Source organism: Thermobia domestica, chromosome 13, assembly GCF_964235325.1.
Source record: "Thermobia domestica chromosome 13, izTheDome1.hap1.1, whole genome shotgun sequence".
Classification (NCBI taxonomy): Eukaryota; Metazoa; Arthropoda; class Insecta; order Zygentoma; family Lepismatidae; genus Thermobia; species Thermobia domestica.
The window spans coordinates 167447832-167470542 of record NC_137466.1 but is presented as its reverse complement, the minus strand read 5'-3'; the positions used below and the strand labels follow the sequence as shown (position 1 = coordinate 167470542).

General features: G+C 35.7%; 1 protein-coding gene across 1 annotated transcript in view; it reads left to right on the top strand.

Annotated features, from left to right (window-relative positions):
* The window catches only part of LOC145668717 (syntaxin-12-like), an 80614-nt gene that overhangs the window by 43178 nt on the left and 14725 nt on the right, over positions 1-22711 (top strand). The window contains exons 3-7 of the mRNA XM_081736825.1: positions 5076-5291; positions 8708-8829; positions 12927-13039; positions 16814-17030; positions 20066-20244. Coding sequence (XP_081592951.1) covers positions 5076-5291; positions 8708-8829; positions 12927-13039; positions 16814-17030; positions 20066-20244 — 847 coding nt within the window. The remainder of the gene's footprint in view (positions 1-5075; positions 5292-8707; positions 8830-12926; positions 13040-16813; positions 17031-20065; positions 20245-22711) is intronic.

The window sequence follows — 22711 nt, the reverse complement described above, 5'->3', positions numbered from 1 at the left end:
CGACATTTTCCAGCTTTTGTGTTACATTACAGTCCACAAATTTTGCGAAGATTGGTGCGTAATGAGACACCAGACAATATTTCTAGCATGCAAATAAAAAAAAAGGAAGTTAATTTACGTGTTTCAGAAATCCTTGGAGAGCTCGTTCCAGGCTTGATCTTGTAAACATCTTCATGTACTAATATATCTATTAACGAGTGGCTGGTCAAATATATTTCGACTTGAAAGTAATTTTAAGTACTTGATAAAGAATAATTTTGTAAAGAATTAAATTTGCCCTCGGGTGAAGAAAGACTGTTCTGAAGTTGCCTTCCTGGATATTAGACACATATCCCTCAATTCCGTTAGATTTAGAAGTGCATTAAATATTACTATTCAGTCAGGAAGTATTTAAACATTGTTGAGTCACTGGAAGTTTGCATAAAACACAACTAATTCGAATTTGAAAAAACGAATTTACATTTTCTATTCGATGGACTTTCTATGAAAAACTTAATGTCATTATGCAGCAGTTTGGAACAGTTTTTCCAATTGAACCTAATTCAAAATCGACCAGATATTATAGATATATGGATGACATTCTGTTTACAGACATGAGACAAAATTAACTTTATTTATTTATTTATTTATTTATTTATCTGAACATTTCTTTAAAGGTATTCATAAGAAAATTAAGAAACAGTAGAAAAGGAATACAATTCATGAACAAGGAAACATTAGTATTAAAAAAAAAAAAAAAAAACGAATATTATATTAAAATAAACAAGAACCATGTCTAGTTTAATGTATACTGATTTCGAATTAGCTCATTCGAAATAAAGACAACATTTGATCTCACTTTAGAAGTTGTTTCTTGTGCCTGGAAAAGAAAATGTTAGTTCCATATTTAGAAAATGAAAGGAGGAACTATACCCCATTCGTAATGGAGAAATGACGAAGAAAAAGTTTTTTTTTTTTTTTTTTTTTTTTTTTAAGTATAAATCAATCCTTTAAATGCTAGTCTTGAATAATTTGTTGTCTTCAAAACTTGCTAATAGGAAACAAACTTTCCAAGAATGTGTGCGAATTGAAGAAGTTCGACAAATCAAACTTTTAATGTAAGAAACAAAGTGCGAACTTCCAAGAATAAAATGAATTTCAATATTCCATGGAGGTATTTACTTCGGCCAATAGTATCGTGGATAATGGACATCAGATCGATTGTGTAGGTCGTGGAGAAACATTTCTGGCATCACTGCGAGAATGCAGTCATCAAATGCTGAACGCAGCATTGGCTACCAGGATAAATTAACTTCAAATGCGAACGGACGGATCCTAGAAGAAGAGACACATAAAATGCTGGAAGTGAAAGGGAAATAACAACAACAAACGTTGAACAACAAGAGTCTAGAAAACGTAATTCTAGGGGTAATTCCCCGAAATTGTGAAGTTTCATTATTGAAATGATATAAGAAAATAATTTCATTCGATAACTTTCACAAAAAATGATTTGATTTTGATGCAATATATAACTTATCCTTTCTTTAAGGCTTCCCAATCGGCTCCTTGCATCGGATTAAAATCTGTCAAGAATTTAAGGCTGAATCCCAATGAAAAATAAATGTGTTCCACGATAGTTTCTCGTGAAATATATATTTCATTCTTAGCAGCATAAGTATATATTCTTTGAGGTTTTGAATGATTCCTCCTGGATGCAGTTAAAGCTCGAAAAGAATAATAAATGGATTTATTTTATCGATCAAAAAACATGTCCACGGTAACTTTTGTAAACAACTATTGTTTTTTTTTTGTAGAATATAGGACATACGTATCAGAAGATATCCAATCAACTCCAACGCCTGGAATAGAATCAGTCCAGGATGAGGGAATGAATTTAGCTTACTTCCTGCTATTTCATCTTATGATAGCTTTCGTAAAAAAATAATTAAATTTTCGTTATATATCTGGACTGGACATGGAGGTCTCATGACTTGATGTGAGTGATGAGTCCAGCTGCAATAAACTGTAGCCTTAGTGCCTTGTGTGAGCATGTTAATTCAATTGCTTTGTATTTGAAGACAGATTGATGACGGCAAAGTATGGTTCCATCCTTCTTCAACTAAAACTTGAACCACTGATTTTGCCTGCGGCCTTTTACTCTTGAGTTTTGACCTTGTCCATTCTCTGATCTACCTACTCTGCATGATGATTCAGCCACTTCCTTAGCATCACAACAAAAATGTCGAGCAATGTGAAACAACTTCTTACTATTAGCATTACGATCAATAATCACGTCTTTTTGAGTCAAATTTAAGAGCCTAAGATATTCAGATGTCTCTTTTTTTTCTGATTCTCAAACGGGATACATAAATGTCACGTTTCTAAGCAAAAATGAACAAAGTACCTTGTAAGTGTTACTTAAAATATAAATAATAAGAGCAAATTCTACGCTCTTTCGTTAAAATTACTATGTATAGAACTATTTTTCGTACCAACACTTATTGGGAACCTTTAAGACATGCAGTTTACTCCATTGCTTTAATGGTCAGCGTCTGTGGCTTTGGTGCACATGGTCGCGGGTTCGATTCCTTGATAGCATAAAAGTTAATATTACAATCATACATTTTCTTTAACCATCCGTCTCATTTAGCCTAAAGGGTATAACTATGGGAAATTTAAACAGTTTCGTTTCATGTCGTTTTAGGCTATGTCTGAAGTTTTTAGAAGCTTTTGAGTGTTTGGAACTTTTGAGTGTGTTACTTGTGTATTGTAAGTCGAAAATATTGATGGCATTATTTTATGCATTATGGGAACCAGAGGAGACAGGTCTCCCCCGATTCTTTTGTTTCCCGTTTTTGTAAGTTAAAATTTTGGTCACATTAAGCATCTTTGTTGACTCTAATTAAACCACGTACGAAACACTCCACTGACTGAATGAATGTGAAGGCGTGTGTTAAGGATCAGAGTAATATTATGTATTAATTTATTTATTGAATCATGTTTCATTATTGGGGGTGCTATTAATTTTATTTTTGTAAAGAAACAAATTACTAACATATACAAATATAATTTTAATTATATTTTCTTCCTTTAAAAATATAACAAATGTGGACTTCAGGTGTGGGACTATCGACTCAATGATCTTTCCCTTACCACTTGTTCAGTGAGTCATCAATGAGTGCTATAGGACGAGAGAGCAAAACAATATTACCTCAGGCGTTTTTTGAAATACGTCTTTATCTCTGCTTAAACTATGACGTGCAGATACTTTTTAAACGAAATTCTGATAGTAATTGTGGCAATGGAATACTGGTCTGTGTGTCAGATTATAAAGAGAAGAGAGAGAAAAAGTATTAGTTATTGTACATTCGTATGACGCTATTACAACTTTCAGTATGTTGCAGAAAATCGTGCACTATTTAATTATAATATGATCAGTAATCTAACGTTATCGAGTGGAAAGATAATATGTATCTTGGAACTTTATATTCCGTTTGAAAATATTCTTATAAGATTCAAAAGAAAAAGAGTAAGACAACGGCAAGTTTATAATGGACTAAAAAATAATTGTTACAACAATGATGTGGGAAACATCGAAGTATACTCGGTGAAGCAGACCTGGATTCGATTTTCGGTGGGAGCTCATTTGATCGAGATCCCTCGTTAAGCTGTGGTTCCATGCCTCATATAGTCTTGGTGCTGAACGGGACACCAAACTCTCAGTTAATCAACCCATAGGTTTTAGAACTCATAACATGGAGAAAAGGTAACTTATTTGTGATCCGTAAAGTGTTGAAACTAATCTAAAAAACATGCATAAAGTAATTTTCACGTAAACTCAAAAATAGATCAAAGTCATAAATCTGTGTATAAAAGGTGACCTCTCGCTGAAACATCATGACACATCATTAGACTTCAGATTTTTAGTTCCTAAAAATTGTGCATCTAGGTTTTTAATATAGGGTTGAAACATCAGTCAATATTTTCTAAAAATCATGAAATAGAATAAATAATTCTTTTAAAATATTGACTAGTTAACTCTGTAAAAGCCAGACTAGTTAAAATTCCCATTCTTCCGAAGAGAAGCAGCAAGTTTTGGAAATGTTATTTGTGAAATGTTTCAACTCTTTCTTACAATAGGATACGCGTTTCAATCAAACCAAAATGATAAAAACTTAAGTCAATCCAAACGTTATGTTCAAGATTCATTTAAACAATCAAAACGTTTCCTCACTGTGGCCATTTTATGACTACAAAATAGGAAATTAACATATTGTACCAATTGCCCCCTTCCTCCCTCCCCAAAGCCAGAATTTTCGAAAGTATGTAGCACTTGTCATTCCCATTCTTCCCAAGAGGAGCAGCAAGTTTTGGAAATATTATTTGTGAAATATTTCAACTCTTTCCTACAATAGGATACGCGTTTATATGCCGAGTTTCATCTTCCTATGGTGAAAGATTCATGAGATATTATTTGTTTGGCGTACATTTTTAATCCTCCTTTCCACGCTTAGAATATACATTGTAATGAAAATAACAAGATAAAAACCCGACTCGAGATTACGAAGAAATGGTTAGCTGGCACCTGCTTGTAAACTTGGACAATGTTTAGAGAATAGGCAACTATGCCTAAACACAAAATTTCAGATGGAAGTACACACGAGGGAAAATTATGGGGGTTCTTCTTTGACCAAATAAATGACTTCGCTGGTCAATTGTATTTAAACTATGTACGAATTGGGAACAACGATATTATAGTTGTTGTGGGATGATCGCTATATAATTTAGCAGGCAGTTTGCGTTCAGTCCTCTTTGTATGTTTTCAATCATTAGCAAGACTCGGGAAATTTTATGGTAGAATTGTTTTCCAATTTGCAGCACTAAGAGGTACAGTCAGATTTTAGGTAACTTAAGCCAGTGGGTTCCAGTCATCTTCGACTTATCTTTAACTAGTCATCATTAGTAGACACCGATACTCGAAATTATTTACAGATCTGAATTGCATGATAGATGGGAGGAGGGGGAGCTTTGAAGTAAAAGTGGGTGGGTTGAGAGGTAATAATGCTATACATTGTCTCCATTTTAATCTATTTCAGACTCAAACTGATCCAGATAAAGCGTCTGGAAGTGCTTCTGTAAATGAACACCGTTTGCTGGATTTCCTTCGGCGAGTGACTCCTCATGTATTAAAGGAACTAGATAAAGCTAGTCGTAGCAGGGCATTTGATGAAGCTCCCAACACAGAAGACGAGGAAGAATGTGCAGCGGAGAAGCTGTACGCTTTACGAGCTTCACGTCAGAATCTGAAGAACGTAAGATTTTTTTTTTTTTTCAGTTCACAAGTTAAATTAGTTTAGTGTGAATGATAATATATATAGAAATAAAAACTTGTGTTTAATACTTTTATAAAGGAGTGTTACATTTACCATGCTTTTATTTTTTCTGTTAGTCTAAATCAGTCATTTCCAACTGAATGTCGTGTGACGTTACAGTTTGATTTTCGCCTTCTCAGTGAGAGGAGAAACAACAGGGAGGTAAGCTGATGTTGATAAAAATTCAGTGTTGACACGAAAACAAGAACATCGATAGTTTTGCAAGCATACTATTCGTGGCTCTATAATTACTCGTACACTGACTGCCATCATTTGCTTTCCTGAGCTCCCTCATAGCTATATGGTGATCCTACGTGTCTTTGGCGCGGGAGACCCGAGTTTGATTACTGGTGGGTGTTCATGTAGTTCAGATCTTACTTTAAGCTGTAGGTTCACATCTCATATGGTCTCGCTGTTGAAAGGGACGCTAAACTCTAACTCAGCCAACTTCCCCTTCTTTCCGTTCCTCTACTTTTCTCAGATTGAAAAACCATGTTCCTACATCATACGTCGGTGAGTTTGAAAGACTTTTCTAAATAGCAATATGGTGATGAGTCTGACTTTCCCTAGTCTTAAAAGTTGGCGACAAGTTTAAAATAAAATAGACTCTTATTTTTGTGTACTTTCCAAAACAGTAGCACATCAGTATATTTTGGTTAACAGAGCTATGCCCATTATCACAAAGAAGATTTACTCTGAAAATTCATACCATGATGGACAAACAACTCTGAGAAGATACCATGTCCTGAAGGGGGACGTAGCTTTGTTACTCCTCAAAATATGTTGACATGTGGTATACTCTTTGGTAAGATTTTAATTCAGAATTGTGATAGTGTTGTCGGTAGCCATCTACTTACCAACTGTTCGATGCGTCATGAAAGTGGGATTTGTGTCTCGTTCTGCCTTCACCTAGTTGCTGTTTCAGGGAGGTACGTGAGAAAATAAAAGCAGACAGGAGTGTACTGCTGACCGCATCACCTCTTCTATATGCTGATGTAATGGAGGTCTGAGACTTTACTTTTAAGCCTCTCATGGGCCACGTCAGCCTGCCCAGATGGAGAGGGTACCCTTTTGTCTTCACCTAAAATTTTCATTCTTACCCCTAGAAACACCAAGGTATTTTTGGGTTACTTGAAACACCAAGGGGAAGCCTCTGAGGCCCACAACTTAAGGGTCATTATTTCTCACGGAAAATAATTTATCTTGTTTGATGTGAACTTGGGATGTTGAAGACATCATATATTTTTATTCTTTAGGTTTTAAGTACAGTGTTGCCAACTATATGTGTGTAATTGTTTAAGTTACCATTTTTTATTTATGTCAGTAACTATGACCTATTCATTTTATTTGTTTGTATAGAAAAACCTTCATACAGATCAATAGCAATTTAGTATAGTGTAGTGTGTGTGTAAAGGCAGCTTCTTGTCGCATTTCGGCGGTGGTACAATAGAGTGGGGTGGAATAGCGAAGAGTGGAGTATACTTCGGTATTCCAATCAATTCAGGGTTAACCTTTTATACTTTCCATTCTAGTTATCCTTGGAATGTCAAAATTTTACAAATATTTTCTTTCCGCGAAGAGATCAACAGTGTGCGGAAGCTTCATTGTGCACTGTAGGGGATGTCACCAGAAAAAGCAGTGTTGCCAACCCAACATATAAAGTTACACTTTTTCTGTTAGCATAACATCAGATTTTTGCACCTGTGGAATGCACATGTAAAACGTAAGCAAACTAGTTACCACTTGTCTTTCAGTTTTGCAAACTAACACCACTACAGCATCATAAATATTACAAGGTATTCACTGCAACAAACGAACCACTGCTTCCATTTGTTCCATTTGCATTATCAAATAAACTCTTCAAATCATTGTCTTCTGCATCAAAATCCGACAGGTTTATTTCCACTTCCCTATCTTCGAGCTCACTATTTTCTATGTCATATTCATTTAAAAGTTCTTTAAGTTCTTTCTCAGTTGAACTTTGGCGAAGATTCCAATACTGCTGCAGATTCCCGCATACAATCACAGAATAACAAACTGACAATTCCCTATCAAATATGCGTCTTCAGTCAGTGTTGCAGGATGCTGCTAGTAAATTCTACGATTAAAAATACTTGATAACACCGCAGAGTTGCAGTAGCATAGTTCTTTCCCATCGCTATTGAAACTTGATTTTCTTTCTGTTCGATATATATATATATATATATATATATATATATATATATATATATATATATATATATATATATATATATATATAATATGTGTGAGATTATAATATAAAGTGATATATTTAGGTGTTAACAGGTTTGAAAGAATAAACTAATACACAATAAAATATTTAGGTGCCAAGGAAATAATCAGAAAAATATATATATATCAAATATTTATGTGTAGTTGCAACACTGCATCAGAATAATATTTCAGTGTCCATGCATGTTAAATACCAAAATTGCTTCAAAGGAAAATAAAATAAATAGCCAAAACACCGGAAAGTAAGAGTTTGCGTATGCGGTGAATAGCCCCTTAGTACTGTCAAGAGGGGAAGGGGGTGGAGGCTCTTGAGGCCCACAGCGCTTTCTTTATTTATAAATTGAAAACACTAAAAACTAAGCAAGTACGTTTTATGATGAATGGGGTCAAGCCTGACAATATGATTTTTTTTAACCCTCGAGAACTCGCAGCGCGGTCTTTTCGACCGCACCTATAAATATTCTTTGATTTTGTTTAGTGACTTTGAGCAAACTTCCCCTCACCCCCCTCTAATCCTTCCCCAGACTGTATTGTTGCAACACACCACGGCTTTTGGCAAGTATACAATCCATTTAAAATTATGTAATTTATTCCTTAACGTCAAATTTTACAGCGCGGTCGTCTCGACCGCGTGCGAGTTCTCGCGTGACGGTCTGTGCGCGAGTGCTGAAGGGTTAAAAGATGTTTTTATCCAATTAGAAATGTAACAAAAATAATTTGTGGACCTCCCTCTTGGTGTTCCTAGGATTATAACCTATAATAGCATACAGTAAGTTCTTTGTGTCTCGGTTTGAACCAATCATCGATCAAAAGATTTGGGAAAAGGTGTAGAAACAAAGGAAACAAGAAACATACGGGATCTAACAATGCAATAAATCTATAACATAACATTATATTAAGTTACAAATAATCAAGAAATAAATTCGCAATGTACAGGAGTTATATATTTAGGATATACATAGTCAGAATGCTACTTTGTATTGGGGATTCATCCGTGAATTTTTATATCAGTTTTGGAATCAAGTACCAAGATGCTCAAACTACCTTTAAAGAATATACATAGATCTTAATTTTTGTTTGATTATGCTATTTCCAATTTTCAGTTTAAAATAAGTGGGGCGACGTGGAGTTGCACTGGAGCTGTAGTGATGCTGAGTTATTGTAGTGAAGAACATGAAAGCTGGTGTAATCATCAAGGTGTGATCAATCTCTGGAACGTAAACAGGTAATGGTCTCAAAAAGTATAGAATTAGCTTCTCTTAACATTAAAATCCAAGTTCTGATTGATAGAAGTATTTTCTCTCTTTCAGACCAAATGATGGAGGATAAGAAACTAAGGTTAAAAGGCCGATATTTCTGGAGTTTCTTCTGTTGTAGAGGAATGAGGAGTGTGCAGTAATTTTAATACATGGAGTTGGCAACTGTGTAGAGTTTCAGCCACCCGCCACCTACAGCGGTAGTTGTAGGTAAACACAAATGGCGACTCGTTTTGAAAACTGGTCTCGCGGAGAAGTCCGCTCGGTTATTCGATTTCTGTGGGCGAAATATGTAACCGCGGCTGAAATTCTCCAACAGCTACTAGAGGTTTACGGAGAGACGTGGTGTCTCGTCAGCATGTCGCAGAATGGTGTCGAAAAGTTTGCGGCTGGTAGAGAAAATGTCACCAAAGAGGAGCGCAGTAGCCGACCCAGCACGGCATCAACAGATTTGAACACCTTCCCTCCAAGCGACTTTCACCTGTTCCCGCACTTGAAGGAGCAACTAAGAGGCTGCCGCTTCGCTTCAGATGAGGAGGTGAAACACTTCGTGACAACGTGGCTGAACACGCAAAGACAGGATTTTGAGTAGAAGGGAATCTGCAAACTCATCTCATAATGCGATAAGTGCCTCAACCGATATGGAGACTATGTATGTATCTGTTGGCTGTATTGGTTGTATGAAATAATATATACAGTTTCACTACTGGCTTTTGTAACCTTACTTTCTGATCATTCCTCGCATTAAAAGAAAAGACTATGTTGCTAAGAGTTCAGTTGGTGTTTAAAGTTTTACTAGTTACAGTTGACGAGAGTTAGTAACTAGTACGAGAGTTAGTAGTTAATTTTGCAATAAAAACAAACATCAAATATTTATTTTCTGAGTTTACATGCAATTCTTTCATTTTCCTACGTAATTTCCTTTCTGGTTTAAATATTTATCGTAGCGAACAACGAGTTTTTGGGTATCCTTCTCATAGAACTCTGCAAACTGTGATGGTAGTCAGTTAATCATGGTCGCTTTCACTTCTTTATCAGTGTCTAAACTCTTGTCGCCCAGTCTTTAGATGGCGAAAGAGATGGTAGTCGCTAGGCGCAAGGTTTGAAATGTAGAGCAGATGATCGAATTCTTCCCTGTCAAAAGATTTAATCAAATCTTGAGTTTCACGTGATGGATATTCCCCAACCTTCCTTGAACAATCTGTCTATTTTCACACTTTGCTATCATTCTTTTCACTGTCACCATACACTCACATATCTGACGATGAATATTCGCAGCTGTTGGGAACTGGATAACTGATTATTGTTCACAATCGGCGGGCCGCTTGATTTTCTTAAACATTTTAATCGCATATTACGAAACGGATAGGCTATCGGCGCACATGCAAATGGCGTCCGATTGTGCACAAGGGATGCGGGGAGCCTGCGGGCTCACTCTTTTTTTTTTTTTCCAAGGGCACGTACAATTTCAAACAATATTCACAAACCAGACTTATAAAATTATGAGAAACGAAGTTATGAATAAATCAGTTGTGAGTAAATAAAATTGATTCAAATTGGAAACTTTTGACCTTATCAATAAATCGTTGTGAAACTGCGGCAACAAACATATATGTAGTAAAGAAACGAGAGTGGAGAAGAATCAGCAACAGAGCTGAGATTCCTAAGAAGCATTGGAAGAAAGACAGAGAATATTGAATCAGAACGAAATCATTATCTTTAATAAAAAAGAGATTAACCGAGAAATAGTAGAAAAAAATTGACAACAGTGGTATGGCCAGTAGGAAGAGTGAAAATATGTTTACGAAAAATGTTTCATGTTTTATGCACTTCGTTTACCATACTTATTATAGATAACAAAATTTCCCGGAGGATTGAAAGTTAGTACATGTCCAACACTCTTTATAAAGTCAAAAATTAATGCGTTCTAACAAGCTTTGTAAAATCAGGATTTTCCATAATTGGCTTCTTTGAAACAACAGAATTCAAAATTAGCGAACATTTTGTATGGCTGTTGATTGTGGTTCTTCAGCGTTACTTTTATACTCATAATTTTTTCCTCATTAATAACTCAATATTTACAACTAAGAGATGGATTCTTATTTACCATTATAAAGAACAAGAAAACTATGAAGTAAAGCAAGAGGAAGTTCAAGATTTTTCTTAGGAAATTCGTCTGTCGAGAAAGCTTTCAATAGTAAACAAAAGCGAAATGTTGGCAAGGGAAGTTCGGGAGAAAGCACTTACCTGCAGAGACACTAAGCATGCCATTTGAAAGACCAATTCATACTGATTAAAACAAGCTAATAAAATTCTTGTACGGTTGAAAACTTCTTGAAAGTTTGAACGTTAAATGCATGACTGCATCTCCTAGCGACGTACCGTTACTATGCAGTTTTGATAGTTTGAACTTGTTACTGCTTGATCACTGGGGTCCATTCACAGACAATTTGTCCATTGTAAGTTGGATGACGGATAGCAAAGACGTAATGGTTGAGACTATACCAAAGAACTTTACATGATTTGTACAACCATTTGTTGTGTTTGGATTCCGATCAATCAAAGATTATGGCAGGAGATTTGTACATAGTATGAATCTTTTTCATCCGGACGTTATGATGTACCAGCAAAACAATCAAGTAAAATTCGTGTCCATGTTAATGAATCAGCTCTGATCACCGCGATACATTGGATTGTTTCTGTTTGCGTTCCACAAGGCAAGTTACCGAACAAATTATACACCTTTTGGATCAACTGTCGAATTTGCTTTTCGCTTTGGTTATGCGAACTGTTCCCTGGACGGATGCAACGCAAATGCCCATATAAAATGTTCGTGGTGCAAGGAAGTATTTTGCCTGCGTCAATTCTTCATAGAACAGAACAACAATAATTTTCATCTCTAACCTATCATTATTGTGAACAGTATAATAACTAATTCGAACTAACAAACCCGTTAGTTATTGCAGAACAGTTTTTCCCGTTATCTCCGATAGATTTCAATTCGTATGTCAATATTCATTGCTAATAATGTTGAACTTAACGCGTTTAAATGCGTATATACTCATTTTTTTCATATAAATTTCCAAGTTGAATATCTTGAAAATTTCTCAGCCGTACAGGAATTTTATTAGCCTGTTGTAATCAGCATAAATTGATCCTTCAAATGACATGCTTAGTTTCTCTGCAGGCGAGTGATTTCTACGAACTTTCTTTGTGTAACACACACAAGCTTAGTCTTAATTAAAAAGTTTCTAAACAGGAAAAAGGCCGCAAAGAAGATCAAGGATCACATGACAGGATGAAGAAAGAAGGAAAAGGAGATAGGAAAAGATCCGGAATGAAGAATAATGGAATGAATGATTTCATTTAAGGCTTCGTATACAGCCAGATCTAACAGAATGCTGGATCTGTCGTGATGATGTTTCCTAAAATTTATATTTCTAAATCTCGTTTAGTTAAAATGTTATTTTAGTTTTCTATGTGCGTTGACCCGGGTTCGATTCCTGATAAAGCTGTTTTGGGGCATTGATCTATAATCGTGGAAAAAATTAGGAAATTATTTGAATCAAGAGGTAGTGGGCTGTGAACTAAGGAAGTAAGATAAAATGACATTGAGTGTATGGTACACTGACTGCACATCACCTAGTTGAATATGCATCGTCTAACCTACGATATACCTGTTGCGGGTGCATCGTTTTAGTTAATTTTAAATTTATTTAGGATTTTTCTTTTTGTTCGTTTATTTACTGAAATAAAATAACGCTAATTTATTGAGTTAACAATGTTATTTTCATAATAAGGTTAGGAAAGCGTAGAAAAGTAAATTGTTGGATGTAACACATTCCATAACATATGTAACGCTTGTGTAGGATTTTAAATTATTTTTTTAAAATTGTATTTATTAATTTTTTAAAGAATGTGTAAAGACTTTCAATTAATTGAAATAAACATTTAGGAGAGTGACGTAAGATGTAATACAGAGTAGTAGATGAGTGTAAAACCATCGATATTTAATTTTAGAGTAAACAGTCCCTTATGTTCCCTTCTTGTTGTTGTTTTCATGTAGGCAAGATTTCAATCAAACTTCGCCTACTCAGGAATTGAAGACTAGCACTTGTGTGACATGCGTTGCAGCTCATCCATTTGAACCGTCAGTGGTGGCAGCAGGAACGTACAGCGGTATGTCACTTTCCAATTATTGTTGTAAATAATACAGTTTTTCCTATCACCATGCCTTTCAGCACCTTCTTTGTGTCAACCGGGATAGTTAGAATTTTTACATATGAAAACAAACTCTATGGCGTAACGACTTAATAATGTTACCATTAGGCCGCAAAGACCAAAAACTTATAATTAGATACTGTCCTGTCTGGATTGTTGTTATTAACAGGGCCAGTTTAAAGTAACGATGAACCCAGTGGGTCACGTTTTATTTTTTATTTTATTTTATTTATATTTTGTTTATTAGAAAAAATAATTTAAAAAATAGTGTTCGACACGGTACGTAAAATATTACATAGCCCCAGTATTACTTCATGTAAGGTATTTTACGGAAATACTTATATTATAATAATACTATATATATATAGATATAGATATAGATAGATAGATATAGATATAGATATACACTTGAAATTATGTTAAAAACATTCACTTAATTTTGTCAATTGTCATGTTTGTAATTTTCAAATTCCCGTTACAAAAAATGTCGGTTAAAGTAAAATTGTTATTGTTGTTATTGAACCTTGTTTTATTTCATTACTGTGATGTGAGTTGCTTTTATGGCGTGGTTTAGTCCATCATGCGTCGGTAATCACGGGTATCTGACCCAAAGTATTGTTAGTAATGCTTATATGCAAACGTCAACCGTAGCAATGAATATTCAGATGCCGCATGTGGGTGATTGTTGCGTGCCACCCGTAATAACATGCAGTACCGATTCAGCTTAGTGTTCTACAATTGTAAACTGATACATCAGTATATTGTGTTATTGTCTAGTTTGAAAATGTCTAAAAGTTGTAAGGAAGTAATTAGGAGTTCACGATTCACCTTAGTAGCTTAGTATTACTAAATTGATTGTGCCAGAAAGGGGGAAAAACTAGCACACAACAGTACCTTTGATTTAGATACACCTTCCGTTTAAGTATCCACAAAATCATTCTCCCAGATTCTTCCATGTCTCTCAGAAAGGGATCGGAAGACGGAAGAAGATTTCTTTTATTGTTATTATTATTATTATTATTTACATTATTTCTCGCATCTCTCCAATTTTTAAAAAGTTTACTTTTACCCAAAACTCTTTTATATATTTACTCCATCTGTCCGTGTGACCATCTAGGATACACAAATTCTCAAGAGCTGCTTGCCGAATCACCATAAATTTTGGCCACAATGTAGGGGGTCAAAAGTTAGGAATCAGGTTGATCAATTCACCGAAAGTGTTGCAAATAAACCATTTCCGGTTTTAACTTAGTTCACTGTAGAGCAAAAACGGTAATAGATAGCGAGAAGCGGTTTCCTGCAATCGATTAAGCGTCTCAAGAATACATTTCAGCTCTATCCTTAACTCTCTACTGAAACCAGAAGTGATAGATTCAGATTTCTGGTTCCAATATTGATCACTATAGAGCAAAACCGATAATAGATTGAGAAGTGCTTCTGCAAACAATTAGGCATTCCAAAAAAATGTTCCATTTATACTCTAGTCTTTCTTCTAAAACCAACCACCATTTTCGGCTTCAGTATTAATTGAGAAAATAACACATCAGTAATAAACCATAAACATAATAAAATCGGATATTATGGCAGTACTAAAGTTTTGAGTGGGCAGTGGTAGGTGAGGGGAAATCCATTGTAAAGAGACGACTGGATCGGAAGGTGCAGTTTAAATGCGTACTGCCTCCCCCCCAGTCTCCTCCCAAGTACATCACAGTTTTTGAGGTGGCAGTGATGGGTAGGGAGAAGTGCGGAGAATTGTTGACGAGCATATAGCGGCAGGGGGGAACTTCCGTTGTTGAGTTGTTAAAAAATTCAAACTTCACTTTTCACAAGTCACTACTAGCTTACTTGTTTGTATTTTTTGATGGTTTCTCCACTAATATTCATTGTTCAATCTCTTTATGTATGTTATGCAATTTTTTCTCTTTATTTATTATTCCTTCTCTCTCCTTCATACTCAAAGGGAATGCTCAGAATTTTTGAGAGAGTGCTCAGCACTTACTTAGAAAAGAGAGAAGAAAAGTTAAAAAAGAGAAAAGAAAGAAGAAACAAGAAATGAAGAAAAAGACAAAAAGAAAGAAAGAAAAAACGGTAAATTGTATTAGGCCCGATACTTTTATAGAACGGATAGAAGGGGGAGGATAAAAAAATTTGGTCAGGCATATAAACACGTAAAACTCAAGAATTGCAGCGCTGAGGACTTTTTTAAGTGACAAATGGAACGAGTGTTTCTCTGTACTATTTTCAACTAATAGTTTTCACATTTTTTTATATCACAAATGGTCGAGATTCAGAATAGTGGGACGAGAACTTAGGCAGAGGGCTAGAACCTCAAAACTATAGAACCTTCCTGGTTACGCTGCCGTACTTTCATTCAATAATACCTATTTCACGGTGGAAAAAAAAAAGATAAAGAAAGACAAAAGAATTTCATTTTTTAGCGTATTCAATAATACCTAGAACTTCATTTGCAGGAGAATGAATTTTCGAAATTTTCCGAAGAAGATCCTCGATAAACCTGAGTAGTATCCCATAGCTCGAAATTCCCCGGTCGTGAACTATAAGAGCACCCCTATTAATTTTCAAAACTCGGCGTCTTTGGTTCGCACTGATCTGCCTTTTCCATTAATTTTATCACCTTCCAGTAAATTACATCTAATTAGGCTGGTAATACTCTCACATTACTACATGACCCTTTATTCCAACATGGCGTTCAACTTGATGCTTCTTAGTTTTTTTCCTCTGTTTTCTTTAATTTTCTTCTTACTGCTTGCCCTTCAATCTGATAAAGTACTTAGCGAAAGCACTCATAGTGTACTATCTTAGTGTTATGTTTATGTTTTTACGAAGGACACCACAGTCTAGTGGTTACAATTTTCCCGGGTTTACGTGGGTCCCGGGTTCGATTCCCGGTTGGTGCTTCCCCAATTTTCGGCGTCCATCCAGCGTGGTGAGGCAAACTGGGGAGTCGCGTGAATAAAAGACGTGACGGCTACTAGGTCTAGAAAGCTCCCGATACGCCGGTTAGCGATAGGCGACGCGGCGCGCTGACCACGCATTCGTAGCTAGGTTGGACGTAGTTCCACCAATCGCTAACAGATGGCGTAGAGCGGCTTAGGTCCACAAATCGGGCCGTTACGTTAAGTGGTTTGGTTTACGTTTTTACGATTTTATATATATATATATATATACACTTTGGTAGTTTTATTAAGATATATTGTCCACGGAACTCTTGCATTCTTATCTGTAAGTACAGGTAAATCAAATAAATATGAATCTTTTTGGGCTTTTCGATTTTTATTTCAAGTCAAAATACTAAATTATCCTGCATACGGATGCGAGGATACGCATATTTAATAAGAGATGGGTAGCAATTATTTTTTTTAAACATAATCGTACTTGTACATTTTGATGAACCCATTGTAAGTATATACGCAGTATAATGAAAAGGGCACGAAGGGTTATTTAGAATTCTTATCGACAAGTATGTGAAGGTACTAGAACCATAATTCATTGTTTTGCACGCAATAAAAGAATTAAGATTTGTTTTCATTACATTGGCCTTACTGGTATCCGTGATTACTCGATATCACACACTTAAATACTTCGTTTAGAAATCTTAAATTATCCTTGTATATTTTATACCGTTTCATCTCTTCTTTCTGCTACTCTATGTAAAATATAGTACATTCAGACTATGATATGGCAAAAATTTGTTGAAAATCGTTACTACAGGGGAAATTTTGGTCTGGAACCTTCAGAAAGATGATGATTCGTCTGTTGCTTCATCGTCAATTAAACCAGGAGGACATCAAGAATCTATCACTAGTATCCAGTGGGTTCGAAATCCAGACGTTCACCAGCAAAGGCCCATTTTAGTTAGTTCTGGACTCGATGGGAAGATTATTAAGTGGACTGTCACTTCACAAGGAGATCTTGATCTTAGTGATTGGTGAGTTACCTCTTCTTTTTCTTCTTCTCTTTCTTCTATATTATTATTATTATTATTATTATTATTATTATTATTATTATTATTATTATTATATTTCCAAACTATGATATGCATTAAGTGTCGGAAGTCTTATAGAATGGCTTTGTCCGTTCGTCTGTCTGTCGACACGTATCAGAGTAAAAGTGGTGAGAGGTATCGAGATCCGATTTTCTGCAATCGATTCAACGTCCCAAAGATAGGTTTCATCTCTTACGATAACTCTTTATTCAAACAGGAAGTGGTTCAAATTAATCATTTCTGGTTTCAAGGTTTATAGTAGCCATAAAGCAAAAACGGTAACATATAGCGAGAAGCGAATTTTTGCAACCGATTCAGCGTCTCAGGGCAACATAACATGACTATCAAAAATACTTTACCGAAACAGGAAGTAGTTCAAATTTACTATTTCGATTTCAATACATATTTGAACGTTTATCACCATAGAACGAAAATAGTAACAGATAGCAAATAGCGGTATTTTGCAAACGATTCAGTCTCAAGACAACATATCATGACTATCCACAACACTCTACCGAAATCGGAAATGCTTCAAATTTACTATTAGTTCCGGTTTCAATATTGATTTCCGTAGAGCAAAAACGGTAAACACTATCAAAATGCGATTTTTGGGATCGATTTAGCGTTCCAAGAATAGGTTCCATCTCCTCGGTTAACTCTCTGTTAAAACCAGAAATGGTTCAAATTAACCATTTCCGGTTTTAAGGTTTATCACTGTAGAACGAAAGTGGTAACAGATAGCAAGAAATGGTATTTTGCAAACGACTGAGTATCTCAAGACAACATGATTACTCAATACTCTACTAAAACCAGAAGCGATTCAAATTTACTAATACTTCCAGTTTCAACGTTTATCGTAATAGAATGTAAACGGTAACAGATAGTGAGTAATTAATTTTAATAAACGATTTGGCGTCTCAAGACAGCATATGATGACTATTCACAACACTCTACTAAAACGGAAGTGGTTTCAAATTTTATTATTATTTCCAGTTTCAATACTGATTTCCGTAGAGCAAAAATGATAAAAGATACTAAGAAGCATCTTCGTGCAATCGATGCAATGTCTCAAAAGTAGGCTCTATTTCCTTTCTTAGTCCTCTATTCGAACCGGAAGTGGTTGGAATAAATGAATTTCGGTTTCAACATTTATCAACGTACAACGGAAACAGTAAGGAATAGCGAGAAATAGCTTTCTGATATGGATTCCGCATCCAAGGAACAGATTCCATTTTTGATCTTATTACTCGATTGCAATCAGTACTTATAGACGCACTACTTCGAGTATTGAATTCGCATAGTTGGAATTTGGATGCATTGTGAAACGTAATCTGCGATGTGCTGCTCTGCTTAGGTTCAGTTATATATATATATTGTCACAATACATTTCCTAGGCATTTTGAACAATAATTTTCTAAAAACTATGCATGATTTTAAGAATTCACTGATGGAAACGGTTTTATGTCAAAACTTTAAGTATCTACAGCGTTCTTGAGAATTAACAGCTTTAAGGTTGAAACTAGAAGAATTAAAAAAAAAAAAAAAAAATGAAAAATTTATGAAGGATGTTGGAATACGATCAATGTTACAGATACAAAATCCTTAGCTGAGAAGAAAACATTAAATTAATGTATGTTCGACAAATCTTTTGTTTCATCGCTACATAGATAGTCACTTGCGTTGCTTTTGTTGTATTGCTTATCTAAGATATGGAATAGATTTTAGAAATGACTTCGTTTTTGTGCAAACATGAACGGTTCCATCTCATAGTGTTTCAACTATAGGACTTTTTAATACAAAAATGAATTAGTATTTATTTTATGTTTTTAACTATATCAAATCATGCTTATTCCATTGCTTATTCCGGGTAGTAAGAGCGAATTCAAGAAAGACTTGTTTTGGGAAACATCCTTCATGAGGGCAAACTCAACAAGACGTAATACACCTGTGAATGAATTATTGTTATGACAGGAAAGAAGGGCGAACTTCATACAATTTACCTACGTACAAGAGTGGGTGCTAGGGGGCGCGGTGGCTCAGTGGTAGAGCGTTCACCTCCGGTGCTTGGGGTCCCTGGTTCGATCCCAGCTCTCGCCAAGCTCGTGGATTTTCTCGGGGTTCTCCCGTTTCCTCCCACTTTCTTCATTCCACCATTTGACTCATTTCTCATCATCACCATCTCCTTTAACCTAACCGGCATAATCGTGCGACGTAAAACTGAAAGATTTCATTTTATTTCAAGAGTGGGTGCTATCACATATCACATGGGGGTGAATTAAAAAAAAAAAAAAAAAAAAAAAGAACGAATTTCTTTTGCGAACCTAAAAATGGATTCTGTACCGAAATCACACCTGTTAAGATGAAACTTATTGAAATATACCCTCGTCAAGCTCTTTATTATGAGACTAGCAAGATGACAATAAAACTGTCCTTAATGAAATTTAGTTCAAAATTTCCATTAAAACTCATAAACTTTAAAGCTTTTTAACTAAAATATTGTCTAAAGATGAGAGGTATATCAGTCAATATAACGTGAACAGAATGACATGCTTTAGAGCAAATTCTCATTATCCCATTCGAGAAAATCAACAAAAAAAACTATTTTTCTGCCGGTAAAAAATATGTGTTTGTTGCCAGTAACAATTCTCTGGAACAGATTGTTTATTTATGCGCTGTGTATGAAAAGAAAAAAAAAAGTTCTGTTAACTAGCAGGTTGCATTTGTTATTCTGTGTCTTCTGTTAAGGTGACACATATACTTCTAACAAGTAGGCACATGTTTCTAACAGTTAGGCATACTTCTTATAACTGAATAAATTGATAAATTAAAATACAAAGTCTTAAGTAGTGAAATAACATTCTCTTTAAACCACAAAAAGTATACTGAAGTCCGCCCATCCGTTGGGAAAAGGAAATATTAGTCGCGTGAACGTAACGTTATGTGGAATGATAGTATTTCTTTGCGTTTTATTTTTTTAGCTTTGTGATTGTAGTGGACAATCTGCCCCGGAAACATCATTCCCGTTCAGCGCTGGTGAATTCAGAAGTAGGAATCACGTGCTTCGACTTTGTTAGCAAAGATCCAGGGTCCTTCATTGTTGGAGTGGAGGGAGGAGCTCTTCTAAGATGTTCGTTGTTATCTGAAAAACCTTCTACCTGTAAGAAACGTTTCCTTTATACTTGAATTTAAATCGAAAACTGATAATTTAACACCTCATCTCAATACCATATGCTAAGCAGTTTTTAATTATTACTTTGCTATGACTGATGTGTGTTATTACTTCTTTAGCATTTTGTTAGATGTCATTTTTTTTTCTTGCTTTTTTTTTCTCTTTCAGGAATTGCCGCCGGACAAAAAGTGATAGCAAGCAGTCTCATTTCAAACCAAATTTAGAGGTTTCGTACTGCCAAATCTGCCATGTTTTGAGATTATAGAATGGGATTGCCCATCTGATATCAAGTAGATGTCATTAGTGACCCAAATCTCAGGCCATATGAGTCGCAGCGGGTCAGGCTAACATCATTTGACACTGATGGTTGAAGGCAGTAGATATGCAAAAAGTGTTGGAATTCTTATCAAACGTATTGCGCCGTAATTATGGATGAACTTTTGGTTAATCTGCGCTACATTTTATCATTTTATTTCAGTAAAGACGCAACTGCTGTGGAGGCCCCTGAAGAAATGTATACTATTTATGGGCAAGATACATAATCGAAATCAACAACCAAAAGATAGTTCAGTCGCTTTCGTTCTGTAAATTTCAATGTCCAAGATGCTCACCGCAGTGGACTACCAATCATAGCAAAAGTAGATATTATTCTGGCAAAAGTCGAGTAAGACTGACATGTAAGCAATCATTACATCGTCAATAACCTAAACATCCATCAGCAATCAGTGTTAAATCATTTGAAGAAAGGTGATTACAAAAAGAAGCTCGACGTTTGGTGTCACCTGAACTGACTCAGAAACATTTACTCGATCAAATTTCTATCTGCAAATCTCTACTGACAGGTAACGAACTTGAGCCATTTTTGTAGCGGTTTATCACGAGTGATGAAAAGTGAAGAACGTGCGACACAACGTGCGAAAAAGATCATGGTTGAAACGAGGAGCTCCACAATTTATGGTAAAACCCACACTGACGCCCAGGAAGGTTATGCTGTGCGTTTGTTGGTATTGGAAGGACATAATAATAGAGCTGCTGTTGCCGAGCAGAATGATGGACTCATACCTATACTGCTGGCAATTAGCGAGAGTGCATCAGTAAGTTAATTCAAAAGAAATGGCCGGAATTGGTCAACAGAAACGATATCGTTTGCCACGCTAACAATCCAGACCGCACATAACTTTAATGATTGTTCAGAAATTGCAAGAACTTGGCTGGGAGGTTTTAATGCATCTACCGTATAACCTGGATCTGGTACCGTCGAACTGTCATTTGTTGCAATCTGCAGAACTCCCTGAATTGTGTTAAGTTATTTTCAGAGGAGGCCTCTGAAAACTATGTTACAACTTTTGCCGAAAAACTACAGAAGTTCTACGACGAGATTGTGATGTTGTCAGAAAAATTGCAGAAAGTCGTCGAACAAAAAAGTGAATATGCGGTTTCGTAATGTTCTTTTCAAATTACAATTTCAATTTTGACCTCTAAAGACCCAATATTTTTCAGACAATCTGATATATATTTGTTTGGTAGTCTTTGAGTATTACGCCACTATAACCACCACCAGGTTATAGAAGGATTTTTTGTGGACAGTCTGTATATTTCGTAAAGACAGTGATTATTATTTCCGATTTGTACTTTATTCTGCGACGCATATAAGTTCTTTCTTCGGTGGGAATTGCTTCTTTCCTACACAATTCGACAAAGAAGTCTTTCATCGCTTTTTCATATATATATTTAAAACATTGCTTTTGGTGAGAACATTTCAGTTAGTGACGAACCATTTCAGTGTTTCTTCCTGACTTATTATTATGCACAGTATATATTCTGCAGTTATTTGGAACTAAATTAAGTGCTTTCTTTAATCGCTTATGGAAATATTACAGTAGTTCAGAGAAATACTGGCTGACCAGATGTTCAAGTGACCAAAGTGGCGCCAACTGCGTTGCTTTTGCAGCTCGTTATCTGTACTTTATCACGCCCGAGTTATCGCAGTGTCTCGTCCATCGTAGACAGTAGACTAAAATTAACATAAATTATTTTCTGTATTCCGTTTGCATGTGCATACAGGTGCTTTAACTGAGTGATTTTTGGAATGAACTGCCAACACTTTTCAGTAAACCATTGCAACCCGTACCTTGAGTTTGGTGCTCAGGGAGTTTGACTCCGATATTGTACGCAGCCACCACGCACGTTGCGTCGGGCATTAAGTCTGACTTGTTGTTAAGGGGCACAAGCTATTAGCCGGCGAAGGACGTTTTCTTACGGCTAGCCCCAACCAGTAAAGTCCCAGGTTCACAAACCTAGTGCGCTAAAAAGTTATACACGCGCCCTCCAACATCAGCATTCTACTTTTTTTTTTTTAATTTGCTGAAGACTCATCTTTACGCTTCAGGATTATTTGGCGCAGCAACTGGATTCCTCGTGGGATTGTCCAGGCAACTTTTCTCCCAGTGCTAAT